Below are 18,560 nucleotides of genomic sequence, written 5' to 3'. Positions count from 1 at the left end.
GTCCTCGTGTCTTAATTACAGTGTAAGACTATAGATTACGATCTCGTCTCCGTCTCCGTCTTCGTCTTCGACAACAATATACTTTAAGTTTACCACGACAAGAATCTACGTCTTAACCTCGATCTCCGTACTCCGAGCCTGTTGAATCTATACCTTGATCTCCGCACCCCAAGCCTTTCGAGTCTACGCAATAACCTCAATCTCCGTAACCCCCGAGCCTTTCAAGTCTACGACTTAACCTCGATCTCCGCAACTTCGAGCCTTTCGAGAGTCAATATCCGCAATACGCCCCGCGGTTACATTTTTTTTCGTCTCCCCCGTTTTACCCTTTCGCCTTCGGCTTTATTTAGTGCTTAAGACGAGCACTAGCGGAGAGCGATGTAGTAGGGATATAGGTAGAAGGGTCTAAGGACTGTAAGGACGAGGACATTTAAGGACTGGAAGGACGAGAACCTTTGAGGACTAAAAGGATGAGGATATGTGGTTTATTTTTTTACTTCCATGTTTTTACTGCCGTTACTTGGCTCACAGGAGCTCGCCTTGTTGGGAGGGATGTACTGTTACGGCACTGACCTAACATGTTGTTATGATTCAGTGTTGTTATAACACGAGCACGGACCTGACCCCTAAGCGACGTGTATATATACTACCTCACCTCCTACATAGATCCTCACACGACATCGTTTGTCAATGATATACAGTCACCTCGTACCTTGTACCTTGACAGTCCGCACGTACTGTGACACTAGGGTTACTGCATAGGTCTCTTCTTCGGTAATCTGCAAGTCTCCGCGGACGCATAGTCTAGCTTTAAGCTTTTATAGGTAACCATCGCTGTTAAGCTTATATTTAAAGACCTATTTTAGTAAAAGGATCTGCTCATTACCTACTTCTACTTTTAGTACAGTCTTAAATGTCCCTTAACATTTTAGGTCGTTATATTCTTTTTCTATAGCTTTTTAAAAGCTAGTAGTTAACAGATACTTTCTTAGTTCTTTAAAATTCTTTGGTTTAGGAGGAAGATTGTTATAATATAGAGATAAGGATAAGGATCTAGTTCGGCTGACGTCCTTTACTAGTCCTGTAGCAAATCCAGCGTAGTAACTAAATAGGGTAGATAGATTGGCTAGTGCTGTCGTATACGCTTAACGTTAAATTCGTTTAGATCCTTCTAGTAGGATAAAGTTGGCAGAAGGTTTGGCTAAGACTTTATTAGCTTATAGAGCTATATTAGATAGTTCTAGCAAACTTAGCTAGGTAGGAGTTGCTTTAATTATATCTAGGATATCGTCTTAAAGTCCTTATAGTAAGGTGTTCGGTTCTAGTAAATCTAGAGATACCGTTCTGCTAAAAGTCGGTAACTGTTTAATATCCTTTGCAGGAGGCTCTGCCAAATCATTCGATTTAGGTATAGTCGTTTAATCTGCATTTAAAGTAGGTCTATATAGGAGAGATTTATCCTCAGATTTATCCTTATAGAGAGGTTTTAGTAAACTAATTATCTAGAGGGTGTCTTCTAATGCTTCCCTTAGCAGGTAGTTAATATCTTAACCCTTAGGGTTATAGAACGAGGTCTTGTTAAATGTGACGTCTTTAGTTTAAATAACCTTGCGGAGACTTGGAATCTAGATTTAATAGATATTAGTTAAATCGTAGCTAACTAGGTATCTAATTAATGCATAAGGAGCTAGTTTATCTCCCCTTTTAATTTATTTGTCTAGTGTATAGGTTTTACAGCCGTATACGTGCATATAGGTAAGTAATGGCGGCTTGCCGTAGGCGATCTCGTAGGGAGTTCTCTACCCTAGCTGTTTATTCGGTGTTTAATTAAGGGCGTATCTAGCAGCAAAAAACGCCTCTAGTCCTAGAGACGGGGGTAAGGAAGCTTCTAGCTGTATAGCCCTTAACCGTTCCATAAAGGTTTATCCGGATTATTTAGCTCCGCTATTTTATTCTTCTATATACGGGGCTCGGCATTTAAAAGTAATGCCTTTGTCTACGCACCACGTCTATAGTGTATCTTCGGTTTATCTAAATACACGTTCGTTATTACTCTAGAAGAAGACAACGTCTTAGTAGAATCATATTTTAATTAGCTGGTAAGTCTTATAAATAGTAGGTAGGATAGTAGCTTTATCCTTATTCTTGGCGGTATATATAAAGTTAAATTTAGAATACGTGCAATAGAAATGTATTACGTATCTATCGCCGTTATACCCTAGTTCTCCAAGGGTAATAATATTAAATACTACTCGCTTAAATGGTTAAGTGGCTAGGAATTCGTGTTCTCGTCTTTAAGAGATCTGCTATATATGCTTTGCTAATAAGTAGACTTTATATTCAATTTTAAGCGGTGCTCGTTCGTTAATTAGCTCTTTAAGCTCTACGCCATTAACGTACTTAAGAAGCTGCTCAATAGCGTTAGGTCCTATATAGCCTAGAATTTTATGCCATTTTATAGCTATAGCTCCGACTATTTTACTGGCCATTCTGCTTAGTTAATGTCTTCTTATTAAGAAGGTTAATTAAGTTATTAAATCTAGGGTATTTATAGGCTCTCTGTGCATTAGCGCCCAGTGGCCCTTTAGTTGTTTTGCGTAGTATACTATTTTACTAGTTACTAGACGGTATAGCAAGTTTCATCCTAAGTCAAAATGGATATCGTTATTAGTAGCTCTTAATAGTGCTACGATATTTGTAAATATAGTAGGTACCAATACTATATAGGATAGCTTCATTTTTAAGCTCCCAGTAGGTGTATTAATAGTAATTATTACTATTCCGTAGGCTTATATTTTTTCAAAATTTCCGCCAGCAATTAGGTAGGAGAAGGTAAAGTCTTCTTGGTTATTGTAGACGTGGGTATCTATACTAGGGTTAAGTATCTAGGTGTTCTGGAGTTTAAATAGTTTTTAACCAGTACTGAACACAGCAGCATAGCTAGTTGGGGTCTTAGACGGTGGGGTTTTAGAATTAAAATCTATTGTAAAATCTATATTCTTCTTTACTTCCTATTCTCTTTTTAAGATAAGGTTAACAATACGTTTAATCCAAGGTGTAGATAAGATCTTTTCATCTACTTCCTTCTGAACGTCTAGGTTTGGCTTCCATCCTTAAGGGCGCTTCCGCTTAATAATATAGAAGCAGTCGCCAAATCGATACTTAAGGCCGCATACGCATATCTTATTCCATTTAGAATTGGAATTGCCGTTAGAATTCGCGTCTGAACTGGTATTTAAGTTGCCTTATAGGATTGCAAATGCAGAGCTATTAGCAGTAGTAGCAGAGGATACTACTTGCTGCATGCGGTAGTGCTCCTTAAATTCCTCGATGAGATTAATAATAGACGGTGCAGCTTTATCCTTACGTTCCTTACGGATAAGGTCTACTTCTAGAGCTCCTACAAAGCTAGAAGAGATGGGCTTAATTGCTTGAATAAAGTCGTAGTGGGGCCTAAAGCCTTACACGTCTGGCAGGTCTAATTGCTTAGCAAGCTTATAGACGTTCCGCCAGCTGTTTAACTATTTCTCAATACTCTATTTTTTGTTGTAGGCTTTTAAGGTCGTATATTAAACGAGGACGTCGTGCTTTTGACCTAATATAGTAGGAGCTAGAGCTTTCTTAAGCGCTTATAGCCGTCCGTGTACTGTATCTAGGCCGTTAATAAGAGGGAGGTAGGCTACCGATGTTATTCGCACAATGTAGTTACTGATGTTGTTAATAGCCTGTTCTTGCTTCTTGCTTCTAGTATATTTGAAGATTGTCCTTATATTTAGAATAGAGCTAGTTATAGGCAATGAGCTGGTTTGGTTCTAGCTTCGCTATTAATGTAGCCGTCGGTAGTACGTCTCTTGGTATAGGTCGACTTGGTAGTTCTAGCGTTGGAAGATCTTTTTCCTTTTTTAATGGGTTGATATATTGCCATACCTTGTTCGTTTTGGCTGCGTTTTAGATAATAAAGAACCACTGTGTCTAATCAGAAGGCTGGTTGAGGATGAGGTTGACTTTTAATTCGTTCGTGGTCGTTATTTTTAGGATTTTGACAGGTCAGGCAGGGTCCAATTGGCGTCTTGGCGAAAACCTTATTTTGACGTTTTTTGATTCGTTAATTCGCTCGTCGGTCGGGTACGTACGTTAACTGGGGTCGATCGTCCGTTCGTTTGATAGGTAAAGAAGCTCAAGACACCGCAAAGGTAGTAGAAGTAGTGACTTCTTAAATAAGGTAGTAGATTGATTGCTTAGTAAGCGCTGAATGTATAGATTAGATGCAGTACGGTAGGCAGGCTAGGCTCATAACTGTAAGCTTTATAGTGCGAAGAATTAAATAAACGACTTAATTATAAATGTAGCTCTAAAGCCTCTATATATACACGAAGAATGTAGAGGTAATAAGACATGATGGGTAATAGGTAACTAAAATGGGAATAGTGATCTGCAAGTAATATTAATCTGCAATCAATATATCCCTTAACCCGTCAAGGTCCTTAGTGTAAGTGGTCTGTGCGGAACATTGTTCTCAACAAAGTCAAAGGCTTTGTATTTCTGAGAACGGCGGCTTGATTCGACCGGTTTGATTGGTGGGCTCTTATCGATACCGTAAGGACCAATTTTGACGGGATAAGGGATAGGGTGGCGTTGACGCTGTCTTAGAGCCTTCCAAGCGGTGATCTTGTGTCTCAGCACAGTGTCGGTAGTCGGTTACACCTTACATACCCTAATCATTACTAAGTATATCGCCTCTTCCTTTATACCTATTAGGTAGCGACTTAATATATATTTTTTATTCCGTATAACGCGCCCCACGATACGGGATATTGCCTACTTTTAGTAGTTAGACTAGTTAACTAGTGCGGACCTTAAGTAAGTAAAGCAAGTGAAGTAAGTAAACTTGATAAATAAGTTTAATATTTAAGAATTTGATTAAAGGGGTAGAGTAATAGGACAGAGTGGTAGAGTGCCAGAGTGGTTAATGGGTATGACTCGAATTTTCGCACGATATCATATGCCTTCGGGCTCCTGGGTTCAAATCCCAGCTCTACCGGTTTTTTTTAAATTATAGTTATTTAAAATGGAATTTAAATGGAATTTGAGCATTTAGTAATAGCGTTTTATATAAACGTTAACCGATATATATATATATATTAAAATACGTAAGCTCGGACCCCTAGAACTCGGACTTTCTAAACCCGGACATTAAATCAAAATAACCACTAACTTGTTACCTTAATTTCTACGCAACCAATATAGACCAAAAGGAGCAGAACTTGCAATTAGCTATTACTGATTTTAAATCTGGCAAATTTAAGTTCGGCAGTGAAGCTGCGCGCGCGTACGGTGTCTCTTCGTTAACTTTTAACGATCGATTGAACGGCAAGCTGTCGCGAACATTTGTACACCGACACGAGTAGTGATTAACTCCTATACAGGGGGCCTTCCTTACCAATTGGGTACTCGAACAGGACTTATAAGGATTTACTCCCTTGCATATGCGACTATAAGAAATGGCGGCCCGAATCTTTAATTAAAACAGCGATACCGAGCCCCTTAGTAACGTATAAGTAGCCAGCTACTTTAAACGGAATCCTTGTATTAGATCCTTACTCACCCAATTAATAGAAAGTGTATAAATTTAAGACCTCTATAACCTTTATAAGAGGGTATAAAGGAAGGCTAATATATAAGTAGAAAATAGCTAAAATATAGACAAATTCTAGTATCGTATTAGGGGTATATATAAACTCGATTGCTATAGGAGACGCCTCTAAAAAGAAGACTCTTATATAGTCGTCAAATAATTAAAAATAGGTATTAATTGTAGAGGCAGTCTCTACCCTTAGTTAATTCGACATCTCCTAACCTTTAAAGGAAAGTACCCCTAATTAATATAGTTTTACTAGGATAAGGTACTTAATTAGATATATATAACTTCGGATAATAGTTAGATAGTAAATTATATCGTATTTAAGTGGATTACTAATATTTCCTGCCTAGGACTAAACTACTTAAGTAATTTAATAAGGAGATAATTCTATAGGACTTTGTAAGGAATAGTCTTTCTTATTTACTTTAGGGAGGATAATTCCCTAAGCTTCTCTTTAAACCTTTAGTTAATAGCCTAAGGTAAGCAAAACTCTATAGATTTTATATAGAAGGGTTTTTATAATAGGATAGGCTTTATATAGAATTATAACAGGTAGTCTATTTAGCTTTAAGTAGGTAGTTATATATTAGCTAATAGTACTAATAATATAGTAGAGTTTAATATACCTACTTACCTAAGCCTCTACTCTAGTTTTTAGTAGCTTTATTAGATCTTTTAATTACCTTATATACTTTCTATAGTTAAGGCCTAGCTAAAAACTTTCTTATCTAAGTAACTTCTATTTGCTTCTTAAGTATATTTTACTAGTATACTATCCTAGTAAACGGTTCCATCTATTAATATACTAATACGCATATCTATTCTCTTAAGCTATATAGTAATCTCTCTAGCTAAAATATAATCCTATTTACCTACTAGGTATATTAGGGGTTAGAATATAATTAAAAAGTAAAATCTTTAAAGCTGGTGGTAGCTACTATGTACTACGCTTTATAGGGGGTTAGTAGTAATATAGAGGCGTAATACCTTATATACTACTAGTTCCCGTTTCGCGTTACTTATAAAATTCTCCTTATAATAGGCCGACTGTATTTTAAAGAATAGGTTATAGACTAAATCCCACTAGGCGACTTATTCTACTCTATTCTACTAACTAAGCTTATATCCCTCCTTTTTATAAGCTAGCCTATATCTTTAACTATTAAGTCCTTATCTAACTAGCTTATATTTCCTTTAAAGCCTCCACTATATATATTAAGTTACATATATTATATCTATTAAGACCCTTTTATAAGTCGCCTTTAACACTATAGGGCTATTAAAGCTAGTGTATATTTCCGCTGCATAGAGTTTTACCCATATTGCTATCTATAGTAACCTACCTTATTAAGCCATTTAGTCGCTATTATATCGCTATTGCTGTTATTTAGGTCGCGGGTACTATGTCTATTAGGACCCTTTTCTAAGTTACCTAAATATACCGGATAGGCCCTTATAGAGGGGCTTTAATAAGTCCTTTATAGTAGTTTTAGGGCCTTAATAAGTTTTATATAAGGTGTTTATAATATATTAACCTTAATAAGTTCTTATAAAGGAGGTCCTCCACGCTCTTGCCGTATTCTTTTAGTCTTAGAGCTAGTATAAGCCTTAGGGAGTACTGTAACCGACTACCGGTACCAAAGCTTGCGCTACCTTATGACTCACCACCCTACTTCTTGCCATCGCATGTCTCACTACTTATTTCCATTACCTATTTCTATTACCTATCACCGACTGAGTGGCGCTGTCTACAGTGGCTATTGCGGATCATCGTCGTCATCTTATTGCCCCCTACCTCGTGTATATATAGAGAGAGCTACATTCACAATCCAGTCGCTCGTTCAATACCTACACTGCAAAGCTTACGGTTATGAGCCCGGATCGCACTACCTGCTGAGCAATCAACCTACTACCTCATTCAAGAAGTCACTACTTCTACCACCTTTGCAAGAGTCTCGAGCTTCTTCACCTATCAAACGAACGGACGATCGACCCCAGTCGACGGACGTACCCGACCGACGAACGAACTGACGAATCAAATCAAAAGTTCGAAACGTCAAAATAAGGTTTCGCCAAGACGCTAACTGGACCCTGACCTGACCTGTTAAATTCTAAAAATGATGACCTCTACCGAATTAAAAATTAACCTCATCCTCGACAAGCCATCTAATTGGATTCAATGGTTCTTTATTATTCAAGACACTGCCAAAACCAACGAGGTATGGCAGTATATCGACCCATCCAAGAAGAAAGACGAGCTTCCAAAGCTGGAACCACCGAATCGACCTATACCCAGGCTTGCCAATCATTCAATTCAATTCAATGACGCCTCGAGTTGGTTGAATTGAAAGCTTTGTCAGCAGAGGGTTCAATTGATTGAATTGATTGAATCAATATTGCAACGGTTGCAACTAAATTCAACTGGCGTAGTAGTTAGTAACTATCACGAGTCTTGGCATGGTGTTGAGTTACCTTCCTGCCGTGTATATCTGGTTCCGTCCTGCGGGCGCTTTAACTGCTCATCTACTATATCAACTATGCCTTCCTTGTCCCACGATCCTACCACCATTGAAGCCTCAATTATATCAAGCCTTTGGGGCTAAATATACGTTCGGGGTCTAACGATATTGGTGGGATCGTCATTAATTCGAGTTGATATTGGTAGCAAAACCCTGCCTGCCCAGACTTTGGCGGCGATATGACGGTGTAAATAACGGGTGATACTCGGATAAAAAAAATTTGGTGAGGAAAACTAAGAAAAATAAGGTTTAGGGCATCTGTCAATTGTAGGTCCGTGCGCAAATGTCAGGAAAGTAAAACTCGTGTGAAGATTGATCTATGAAGAAAATGAGGCTATATATACACGTGGTTGACTGAGTCGGTGACCGAGTCAAGGTGGCAAAATCCGATTCAGGTCGACAGCATCACTTCACATGAGCTTTAGTATATTTCTATATAATATTAAAAGCTTCAATATTTTCAATCAACTCAATTCAATTAGGACCTCCAGATTGAATGCGTTGCCAAGCCCGCGAGCTCTCAGTTGATTGAATTGATTGAGTCTTGGCATTCAATTCAATTCAATATTGAAGCCTCGTTGAATGATTGGCAAGCCTGCCTATACCAGCGGACGTACTTCCTAATGCTACATCGATAGCTTAACTGGACCAAATTAAGCTCACTACCTATAATCAACTCTACGCCGAATACAAAGACAATCTCCGCATACACGAGAAGCGAAAACAGGCTATAAACGATATCAGCAACTACATCGTTCGCACTATATCGGTAGCCTACCTTCCACTTATCGACGGCCTCAACATGGTACACAAACGGCTTTAGGCATTGAAGACTGCACTAGCCCCTACCACCTTAGGTCGAAAGCATGACGTCCTTAATTAATACACAGCCCTAAAAGCCTACAATAAAAAGCAGAGCATCGATAAATGGTTAAACGGCTAGTGGAACGTCTATAAGCTTGCGGAGTAATTAGAGCTACCGGATATACAAGGATTTAGGCCACACTACGATTTTGTTTAAGTAATTAAGCCTACCTCTTCTAGCTTCGCAGGAGCCCTAGAAGTAGATCTTATTCGTAAAGAATGGAAGGATAAAGCTGCCCCATCCATTATTGATCTAATTGGGGAATTTAAGGAGCACTACCGCATGTAGCAAGTATCCTCTACTACTACTGCCAATAACTCTGCCTTTGCAACGCTTTAAAACAATTCCAACAGCAATTCTAATTCCGATTAAAAATGGCATAAGAAATGCATATGCGGCCTTAAGCATCGATACAGCAACTGCTACTACATTGCTAAGTAGAAGCGCCCTTAAGGATGGAAACCAAGGCTAGACGTCTAGAAGAAGATAGAAGAAAAGATCTTATCTCTACCTTGGGTTAAACGTATGGTTAATTAGATTTAAAAAGAAAAATAGAAAGCAAAAAATAATTAGAAGAATATAGAATATAGAATTAATTTTAATTCTAAAAACCTAGCTTCTATAACCCCAACCTGCCATACTGCCGTGTTTAGTACTGGTTAAACTCCATTCGAACTCCAGAACACCTAGATACTCAACCCTGGCGCAGATACGCACGTCTACAACAACGAAGAAGACTTTACCTTTTCCTACCTAGCGGTAGAAGACGACTACCTAATTACTAGCGGAAATTTCAAAAGATTTAAGCCTACGGAATAGTAACCATTACTATTAATATACCTACTGGGAAGTCAAAATTGAAGCTATCCTATATAGTACTATTAAGAGCTACTAATAACGATATCCATTTTAACTTAGGACGAAACTTACTATACTGTCTAGCAACTAGCGAAATAGTCTGCTATGCGAAACGACTAGGGGGCCACTAGGCACTAATGCATAGAAAGCCTACAAATACCCTAAACTCGACTTAATTAATATTCTTAACCTTTAAGAGATTCTAGCCTAGCCAAATGGCCCGTAAACTAGTCGGAGCTATAGCTACTAAATGGTATAAAATACTCGGCCATATAGGACCTAATACTATTAAGTAGCTTCCTAAGTAAGTTGTAACCGACTACCAGTACCATGTCAAAACGTCATTTGTCTTACTAGCGTACTACCTTATTTTAGTTGCCTAGCCCTTAACTCGCTTACCAACTCGGTCTACTTTTATGTATTTATATCACTTAATTTCCATAGATTTACAATCAAGTTACTTGTTTAATTTCCACACACTGCAAAGCTTATATAAGTTAATAGTGCAGTGCTAACCGAACTATCTACTACTAAACGAGCACCGCTTAAAATTGAATGTGAAGTTTGCTTAATAGTAAAGCATATATAATAAATCTCTTGGAGATAACAATATAAATTTCTAGCCACTTAACCATTTAAACGGCTAGCATTTAATATTATTAGCCTTAGAGAACTAGGATATAACAGCGATAGATATATTATATATTTCTATTACACGTATTCTAAATTTAACTTTATATTTACCGCTAAGAATAAGGATAAAGCTACTGTCCTACTTACCATTCGTAAGACTTACCGATTAATTAGAATACGATTCCACTAAGACGTTATCTTCTTTTAGAGTGATAATAAATGTGCATTTAGACAAACCGAAGATATACTATAAACGTAGTGTGTAGATAAAGGCATTACCTTTAAGTGTCGAGTACCGTATATTAAAGAATAAAATAGTAAAGCTAAATAATCTAGACAAACCCTTATAGAACGATTAAGGGCTATATAGCTAAAAGCATCCTTACCCCTATTTTTAGGACTAGAAGCTTCCCTTGCCGCCAGTTATACACTTAATTAAACACTAAATAAGTAACTAGGATGGAAAACTCTGTATAAAATTGCCTACAGCAAGATGCTATCTCTTACCTATATATATATATACGGTTATAAGACCTATTATAAGGTGATAAGCTCCGCACCACTCAGCCATATAAACCAAAAGGTAAGCGAGTGACTGGCTTGACGCCAGGCACGGCTATGCGGAATAATATATATAGGCGAGGTGACAAATCACCTAATACCTATACGCTAGATAAACGAATTAAAAGGGGAGACAAGCTAGCTCCTTATGCACTAATTAGATATCTAGTCGGCTATAATTTAACTAATATTTATTGTATTTAGATTCTAAGTCTCTATAAGGTTATTTAAACTAAAGACGTTATATTTAATAAGAACTCGTTCTATAACCCTAAGGGTGTAAGGGTTATTTTGGCCCTTACTCGGCTGCATCGCCTAGGGGCTCTTAGGGGTCGCCAAGGCTAGCCTTCGGCTAGCCCTTAGCACCTCCTTATAAGCACCTCAGGCTTGCAGCCCTTCCCTCCTCATCGGTTCGTCTCAGTACGAGGCTATTGCCTACCCTCATTACCATATCGTCCTCTTCNATCGACTCCCTATGTGACTCATGCTCGGCTTGCCTACTCCCTACCGTATACCCTGGCAATACTGCCTTATAAAGGGTTAGAATATTAACTACCTACTAAAAGATATATTAAAAGATATTCTTTAAATAACTAGTCTACTAGAACCTCTCTATAAGGACAAATCTAAGGAGGAATCTATCCTATATATAGATTAAAGATCTGCTTTAAATATAGATTAAACGGCTACTCCTAAATTAAACAATTTAGCAGAGCTTTCTATAAAGAATATTAAACAGTTACTAACTTCTAGTAGAACGGTGTCTCTAGATTTACTAGAATTAAATACCTTAGTATAAGGACTTTAAGACGATATCTTGGATATAATTAAAGTAATTTCTACCTAGCTAAGCAGTTTACTAGAACTGTTAAATGCCGCTCTATAAGCTAACGAAGTCTCCACTAAACTTTTTGCCAACTTTATCCTACTAGAAAGATTTAAACAAATTTAACGTTAAGCGTATATAACAGCACTAGCCAATCTATCTACCCTATTTGGTTACTATGCTGAATTTGCTATAGGACTAGTAAAGGATATTAACTGAACTAGATCCTTATCTCTATATTAGGATAATCTTCCTCCTAAACTAAAGAATCTTAAAAAACCAAGAAAGTATCCTTTAACTACTAGCTTTTAAAAGGCTATAGAAAAAGAATATAATGACCTAAAACGCCGACGGATATTTAAAACCATACTAAAGGAAGAGGCAAGTAATAAGCAAATCTTTATACTAAAATAGGTCTTTAAATATAAGCTTAATAGTAACGGCTACCTATAGAAGCTAAAGGCTTAACTACGTCAGGAAAACGGGAAGTGGCGCAGGAAATTTGGTTTCGCTAAAAGTGTTTTTAGGGCCCGGGGCTAGCTTTCCGCCATATTAGCNAACCCCCCCTAGCCCNGGGCCAGCTTTTAGCCATATTAGCTGACCCCCCCTAGCCTAGGGCTAGCTTTTAGCCATATTAGCTAAGCCTTAGAGCTATACGCTAGCACTATGCTAGCTTATAGCTATAAAATAAATATTATTACTATTATTGTATTATTGCTATTAGGGTATTAAAATCCTAAAGGCCTCCGGGCAGGCTCCTAGCAGGCTTCCTAGCAGGCTCCTAGCAGGACTTTAATTTTCCTTATCATCTAAATCGTCCGAAGTTACCATCGGGTCCCCGCTATATTCCCGACAGCCTCTACACGTGCCTTTGCATACCCCTTGTACACCTAAATGCCACCTTTACCCTTCCTTCCTTCCTTACATCCTCCCTACTTAGGGAGGCACCAGAACGGTAGCTAGAGGACTGTCACCAGAACCAGACGACCGTCGCCAAGAACCAGACGACCGTCGCCCAGAACCAGACGACCGCCGCCAGAGCCAGACGATAATCGTTTAAACGACCAGCCAGCAAACACCACGATCAATTCAATCGATCGATCGAATCGAACTAGAGCCTCGATATCATCCTATTACCAAATCAAATCGAATCAAGGCCTCTTAGGGAGGCACCCCAGACGACCACCGTTCAAACGTACAGCCAGCGAACGCCCAGAGAGAACGATTCGAATCAATATAATTAATCGCAATCAAATCAAGCAGAGCCTTCGATCGGGCCGACCTCTCCCCCGAATTACAGATACAGACAGGTAGGCATAGACAAGTAGGCACGACCGGCAGGCACAGACAGGTAGGCACGAACAAGTAGGACGGTCAGACGGTAGGACAGGTAGGACAGGTAGGACAGGTAGGACAGGTAGGACAGGTAGGACAGGTAGGACAGGTAGAACAGGTAGGACAGGTAGGACAGGTAGGACAGGTAGGACAGGTAGGACAGGTAGGACAGGCAGGACAGGTAGGACAGGCCACTAGGCCTAGTTAGGAAATCAGTACATGGCCGGCGGATCATCGGGACGCCGCCCAATTGACGATTTGGAGACTCTGCGAGAAGATATCCCTTATAGCTACTATTAATTTTAAATTTTGAATTTTTGAATTTTGAATTTTGAATTTTATTATAATTATACATATTGCAGCTATAGGAAATATTATATAAAATATATAAAACGTATAAAATGTATAAAACGTACAAAACGTATAAAATGTGCTAATGTTGCTAATATGGCCCCGGGCTAGCCCCGGGCTAGCGTAAATAAGTGTACATGAGCAGATCAGCGGATCCAGCTAAAATGACCCCGGGCCAGCCCCGGGCTAGCCCCTAGCTAGCCCCTACCACCCTCCCGTTTTCCTGACGTATACGTCTACGGAGACTTGTAGATTACTAAAGAAGAGACCTATACAGCAACCCTAGCTACTTAAATATTCCGTGCTTTTATAGCTATAGCAGCCGCATTTAATTTGGAAATTTAATAGTATAACGCTATAAACGTATTTATAAACACTAAACTTAGTAAACTAGTCTACTGCTATTGCCTAAAAGGATTTAATTAAAACAGATATATCCTAAAGCTACTTATAGCACTATTCGGATTAAAAATATTACTACTACTTTAGTATAAAGAGCTTACTAGTACCCTAGCTAAATTTGGATTAAAACCTATCCTAGGTATTAACTGCCTATTTACTAATAAACACCTTATTATCTTCTTCTATATAGATAATATTGCCGTTTTATTTGCTAAAAAGGACCTTCTAAAACTGTTACGGGATACCCCCGTAACACCTTATATATATCTACCTGTTTCTACTAACTTAGCAACTAAAGACTAACCACAAGATGGCAATTTGCGGCAATCCGATAGTAATCTACTATATTCTGCTATATTCCGCTAAGTTCTACTAAAACTACTACCTAAATCCTATTCTGCTTTATATATATATTAACTAAGCAACTAAGCTAACTGTTACGGGATACCCCCGTAACACCTTGCACACGTCTACCTATTTTTACTAACTTAGTAATTAGAGACCAACCGCGAAATAGCAATCTAACGGCAATCTAATGGTAATCTAACGGCAATCTACGGCATTCTGCTATATTCTACTAAGTTCCACTAAATTCTGCTAAGTTCTGCTAGGACTACAACCTAAACTATATTTTACCCTATATATATATTAACCAAGTAACTAAGTTAATAATATATGCCCTTTCTTCCCGTTTCCCTACCTTCTTTCCTTATATAACGTCTTAACTCCTTACATAGTTTATATATATAGCTTAATAATATCTACCTTGCTATATATTATCGCCGCTTATACTTACTCTATAACACTATATTACGTTAACTTTATATACCACCTCTAAAATATAAACGACCCTAAAGCCTCTATAACGGCCGCTAGTATTATATCCGTACTCTAAGAACAACTAGTAGAAATATAGAAGTCTTTTATAAATACCCTCGCACAAAACTAAGCTACTTTAAATTAATAATAAGCCGAATAAGAAGCATAATACTAGCGATTAATTAAGGACCTCCAAGAAGAAATCCGCATACTTAAGACGCCTACGCTAGGGCCTTAAGACTAAACACTATCTCTAGAGATAAACACGCGGAACGTAAGCCCTAAACCTATAGTAGCTGTCCACCTTAAACTAACTACTATACTAAAATAATCCGAACGACTACTAGATCCCCCGGAATTTACTAGTAAATAATAAGAACTCTAATTATTCCTAAGCTAGCTTAAAAATAAGCTAACTGGTAACGCTAACTATTACCTAACCAAAGCTAACTAACTCTATTACGCCCTAAGTTAACTAGGAGGAGAGGCAGCTAACCTTATTAAACCTCTTTAGCTAACCTTAGTATAAAGCCTAGTTGTACTTCTTAAAGCCTTATATAGTAACCTAAACCGCTAAGCTACTACCTAGAGAAAGATAAACTACATAGCTTAAGGAACAAAAAGTTTCCCAATATACTTCTCCGAATTTAACCGTTACGTAAGGGAAATAGGCTAGAACGACTCCGCACTAATTAACAGCCTTATTAAATCTTTAAGCCCTAAACTAAAAACCTCCCTAATAGGCATAGACCTACTAGGAGCCCTTAATGCCTGCGCAAACGTTATTAATAAACAGTAAAATAATATACTACGCCTAATACCAAAACACGCTCCTTAATACAATACAATAGCCATATAAACGTCCACTAAGTCATCCTAGCCTAAGCACCCCAACGCCATAGATATTAATACTAGAACCCTAGAGTACGCCCTACTAGGGTCCCCTAAATAAGAAAGACGTATTAAGCTAGGCCTTTACTTTAAGTATGGAAGTAAGGACTATATCTTAAAATATTATCTCGTCCCCTTACCTACGCCCTAAAACAATTTATAAACGGCTAATACTAGTAACCGTTCACCGCATTAATCTTCCGGTTACTGCCCCTAATCTTTACCTAGTTCCAGCCCTATATTTAGTAAGCACTACTTATAAGGGCGAAGCTATAACCGACATTCTATAGGAACCCCTTCCCGCTCGCTACTAAAAGGTATATTTTAGAGTTAAGTTGCTCTCCGGGACGGCTCTGCCTTAGGATCTCGTTAAACGCTTTAGATATCACGAACTCTAACTCTTAGGATCGTAGTATAACTATTAACTATTGTCTTTAGTAGAATAATTAATAGGCTAATACTTAAGTCCTAATTAATATAGGAGCTAGTGGCATAGGATTTATTAATAAGATCTTCGCGTAAGATAATAGTTTTACCCTAACCCCCCTTAACCGGCATATTAATATATTTAGATTTAATAGCAAACGCATAGTCTTAGGCCGAATTACCTATATAGTATACCTAAGACTCCGATACCTAAACCACGAAGAACTAATTAAGCTTTTTATTACTACCTTAGGTCACCCTATAATCCTCGGACAACCCTAGATAAAGCTATATAAGGTAACCATTAATTAGAACAACCCTAAGCTTCTATTTACCGCCTCCTATTATAAGTAGAAGTGCCTTATAACGTACTACCCTAACCCCGAACTAAAATCTAGGAAACCTACTAAAATTTATTAGCCTAAGATTTCCACCAATGCCTACCCTACGCCTAAAGAATTTACTAGATTCTACTAACCTAGGAATTCTACCAAATTCCACTAATATAAAACTTTTACCAATATCTACTAAGGACCTAGAAATTTTACTAAACCTTATAAACTAATTCTAACTACTATATCGCCCTAAGCCAAGTAGAAGCTTAAGCTTAATACATAAAAATACTAGAAGGACTAGCATTCTACTATAAAAAGGATTTTTAAAGAACCCGAACCTAAATCTAACACTAACTCCGTACCTAATACTAAACCTAAACCTAAATAAGAAACTATAGACAATCTAAGCAAGCTTAGCACCCTAAATATCCGCATAATTAGAGCTGCCCCGCTAGTATAACTTACTAAGAAACCTAAATATATAATCTTCGCTATTACAATAGCTAATATTAAAAAGGCCTTAGCACTAAAGAAGCATATTAACCCTGCCACGAAGGTACTAGTAGAGTATTATTACCGCCTAGATGCATTCTTATAAAAGGAAGCTAATAAGCTACCGGAATACCGACTATACGACTATAAGATTATACTTAAAGAAGGAAAGCAGCCTAGATTTGGACCCTTATATAGGATGTCCTAAAACAAACTCTAAGTGCTATAAAAGTATTTAGACGAGAACTTAAGCAAAGGATTTATTAGAGTAAGCTTGTCGCCTATAGCTGTACTAGTAATCTTCGTTAAGAAACCTAGCGGCGGTCTGCGCTTCTATATAGACTACTAAGCTCTTAACGCTGTTACCGTTAAGAACTAATATCTAATCCCGTTAATATAAGAGACGCTGAACTAACTAAGTAAGGCTCATTACTACACGAAACTCGATATTATCTCTATATTTAACCGTCTCCGCATTACAAAGGGAGATAAATAGCTTACTGCATTTCGTACCCAATATAGACTATTTAAGTACTTAGTAATTCCCTTCGGCCTTATAAACGCTCCAAGCTTGTTTTAACATTATATAAATAACACCTTACGTCCCTACCTAGATGTCTTCTGCACTGCTTATATTAACAATATCCTAATATATAGTAATAACCTGACCAAATATCGGAAGTACGTTAACCTTATCCTATAAGCCCTATACGGAGCTAGTCTATAATTAAATATAGATAAATATAAGTTCTATAAAACGGAAGTTCTATACCTTAGACTCCTTATTTTTATAAACGGTATATAAATAGACCTAAAGAAAGTTAAAGCAATTATAAATTAGCAAGAACCTAAAAACGTTAAGGATGTAAGAGCCTTTATAGGATTTGCTAATTTCTACTAACGGTTTATTAATAACTTCTCCACCCTAGTTTTACCCCTTATAGCTTTAACCTAAAAGGATAAAGTCTTTATCTTTAATAAGGAATGTAAGAAGGCCTTTACCTATCTAAAGGTTATATTTACTACTACGCCTATGCTCTAATACTTTAACCTAAACTAAATAAGTATTATAGAAGCCGACTTATCTAACTACGTCACTAGAGGTATCCTGTCTTAATATAATAAGGATAAAGTATTACACCCTATAGCTTACTTCTTAAAATAACTAAGCCTAGCTAAATGTAACTACGAAATCTACAATAAGGAATTATTAGCTATTATTAGATATTTTAAATAATAGTAACCCAAACTAGAAGGCGTTAGATTTCTAATTAAGGTCCTTAATAACTATAAAAACCTACAGTACTTTACAACCATGAAATAGCTAAGTTATTGTTAGGCCCGCTGGTTAGAATATCTATCTTATTTCCAATTTTTAATTACGTACCGCCCGGGCGTATAAGGTTAGAAGCCTAACGCCCTAACCCAACGCTCGCAAGACGCGCCAGCCCTAAAAGAAGCGCGCTTTTACCAAAATCAGACCCTACTTCGCCCTAAACTATTTAACCCTCCTACTAAAGACCTTACGGTATACGTCCTTAAAATAACTAATCGATTAATTAAATAAATTATAGCTAATAAATACCTAAATAATAAGTTTATCTAA

General features: G+C 37.5%; 1 protein-coding gene and 1 non-coding gene across 2 annotated transcripts; both read left to right on the top strand.

Annotated features, from left to right (window-relative positions):
• The first annotated feature begins 4,948 nt into the window (after window positions 1-4,948).
• K441DRAFT_t23 lies at window positions 4,949-5,041 on the top strand. The gene has a single exon. It is a non-coding gene; the product is annotated as a tRNA-Ser (tRNA).
• Window positions 5,042-5,243: 202 nt separating this feature from the next.
• K441DRAFT_570003 (uncharacterized protein) lies at window positions 5,244-5,408 on the top strand (the record flags this gene model as incomplete). The annotated part of the gene is made up of 1 exon (XM_067643890.1): window positions 5,244-5,408. A coding segment is annotated over one exon (165 nt), but the record flags the coding sequence as incomplete, so codon positions are not given.
• Window positions 5,409-18,560: the final 13,152 nt, after the last annotated feature.

Source organism: Cenococcum geophilum (assembly GCF_001692895.1).
Source record: "Cenococcum geophilum 1.58 unplaced genomic scaffold K441scaffold_31, whole genome shotgun sequence".
NCBI lineage: Eukaryota > Fungi > Ascomycota > Dothideomycetes > Gloniales > Gloniaceae > Cenococcum > Cenococcum geophilum.
Note: the sequence above shows the minus strand (reverse complement) of the source record. Positions and strands in the feature narration are given on the sequence as shown.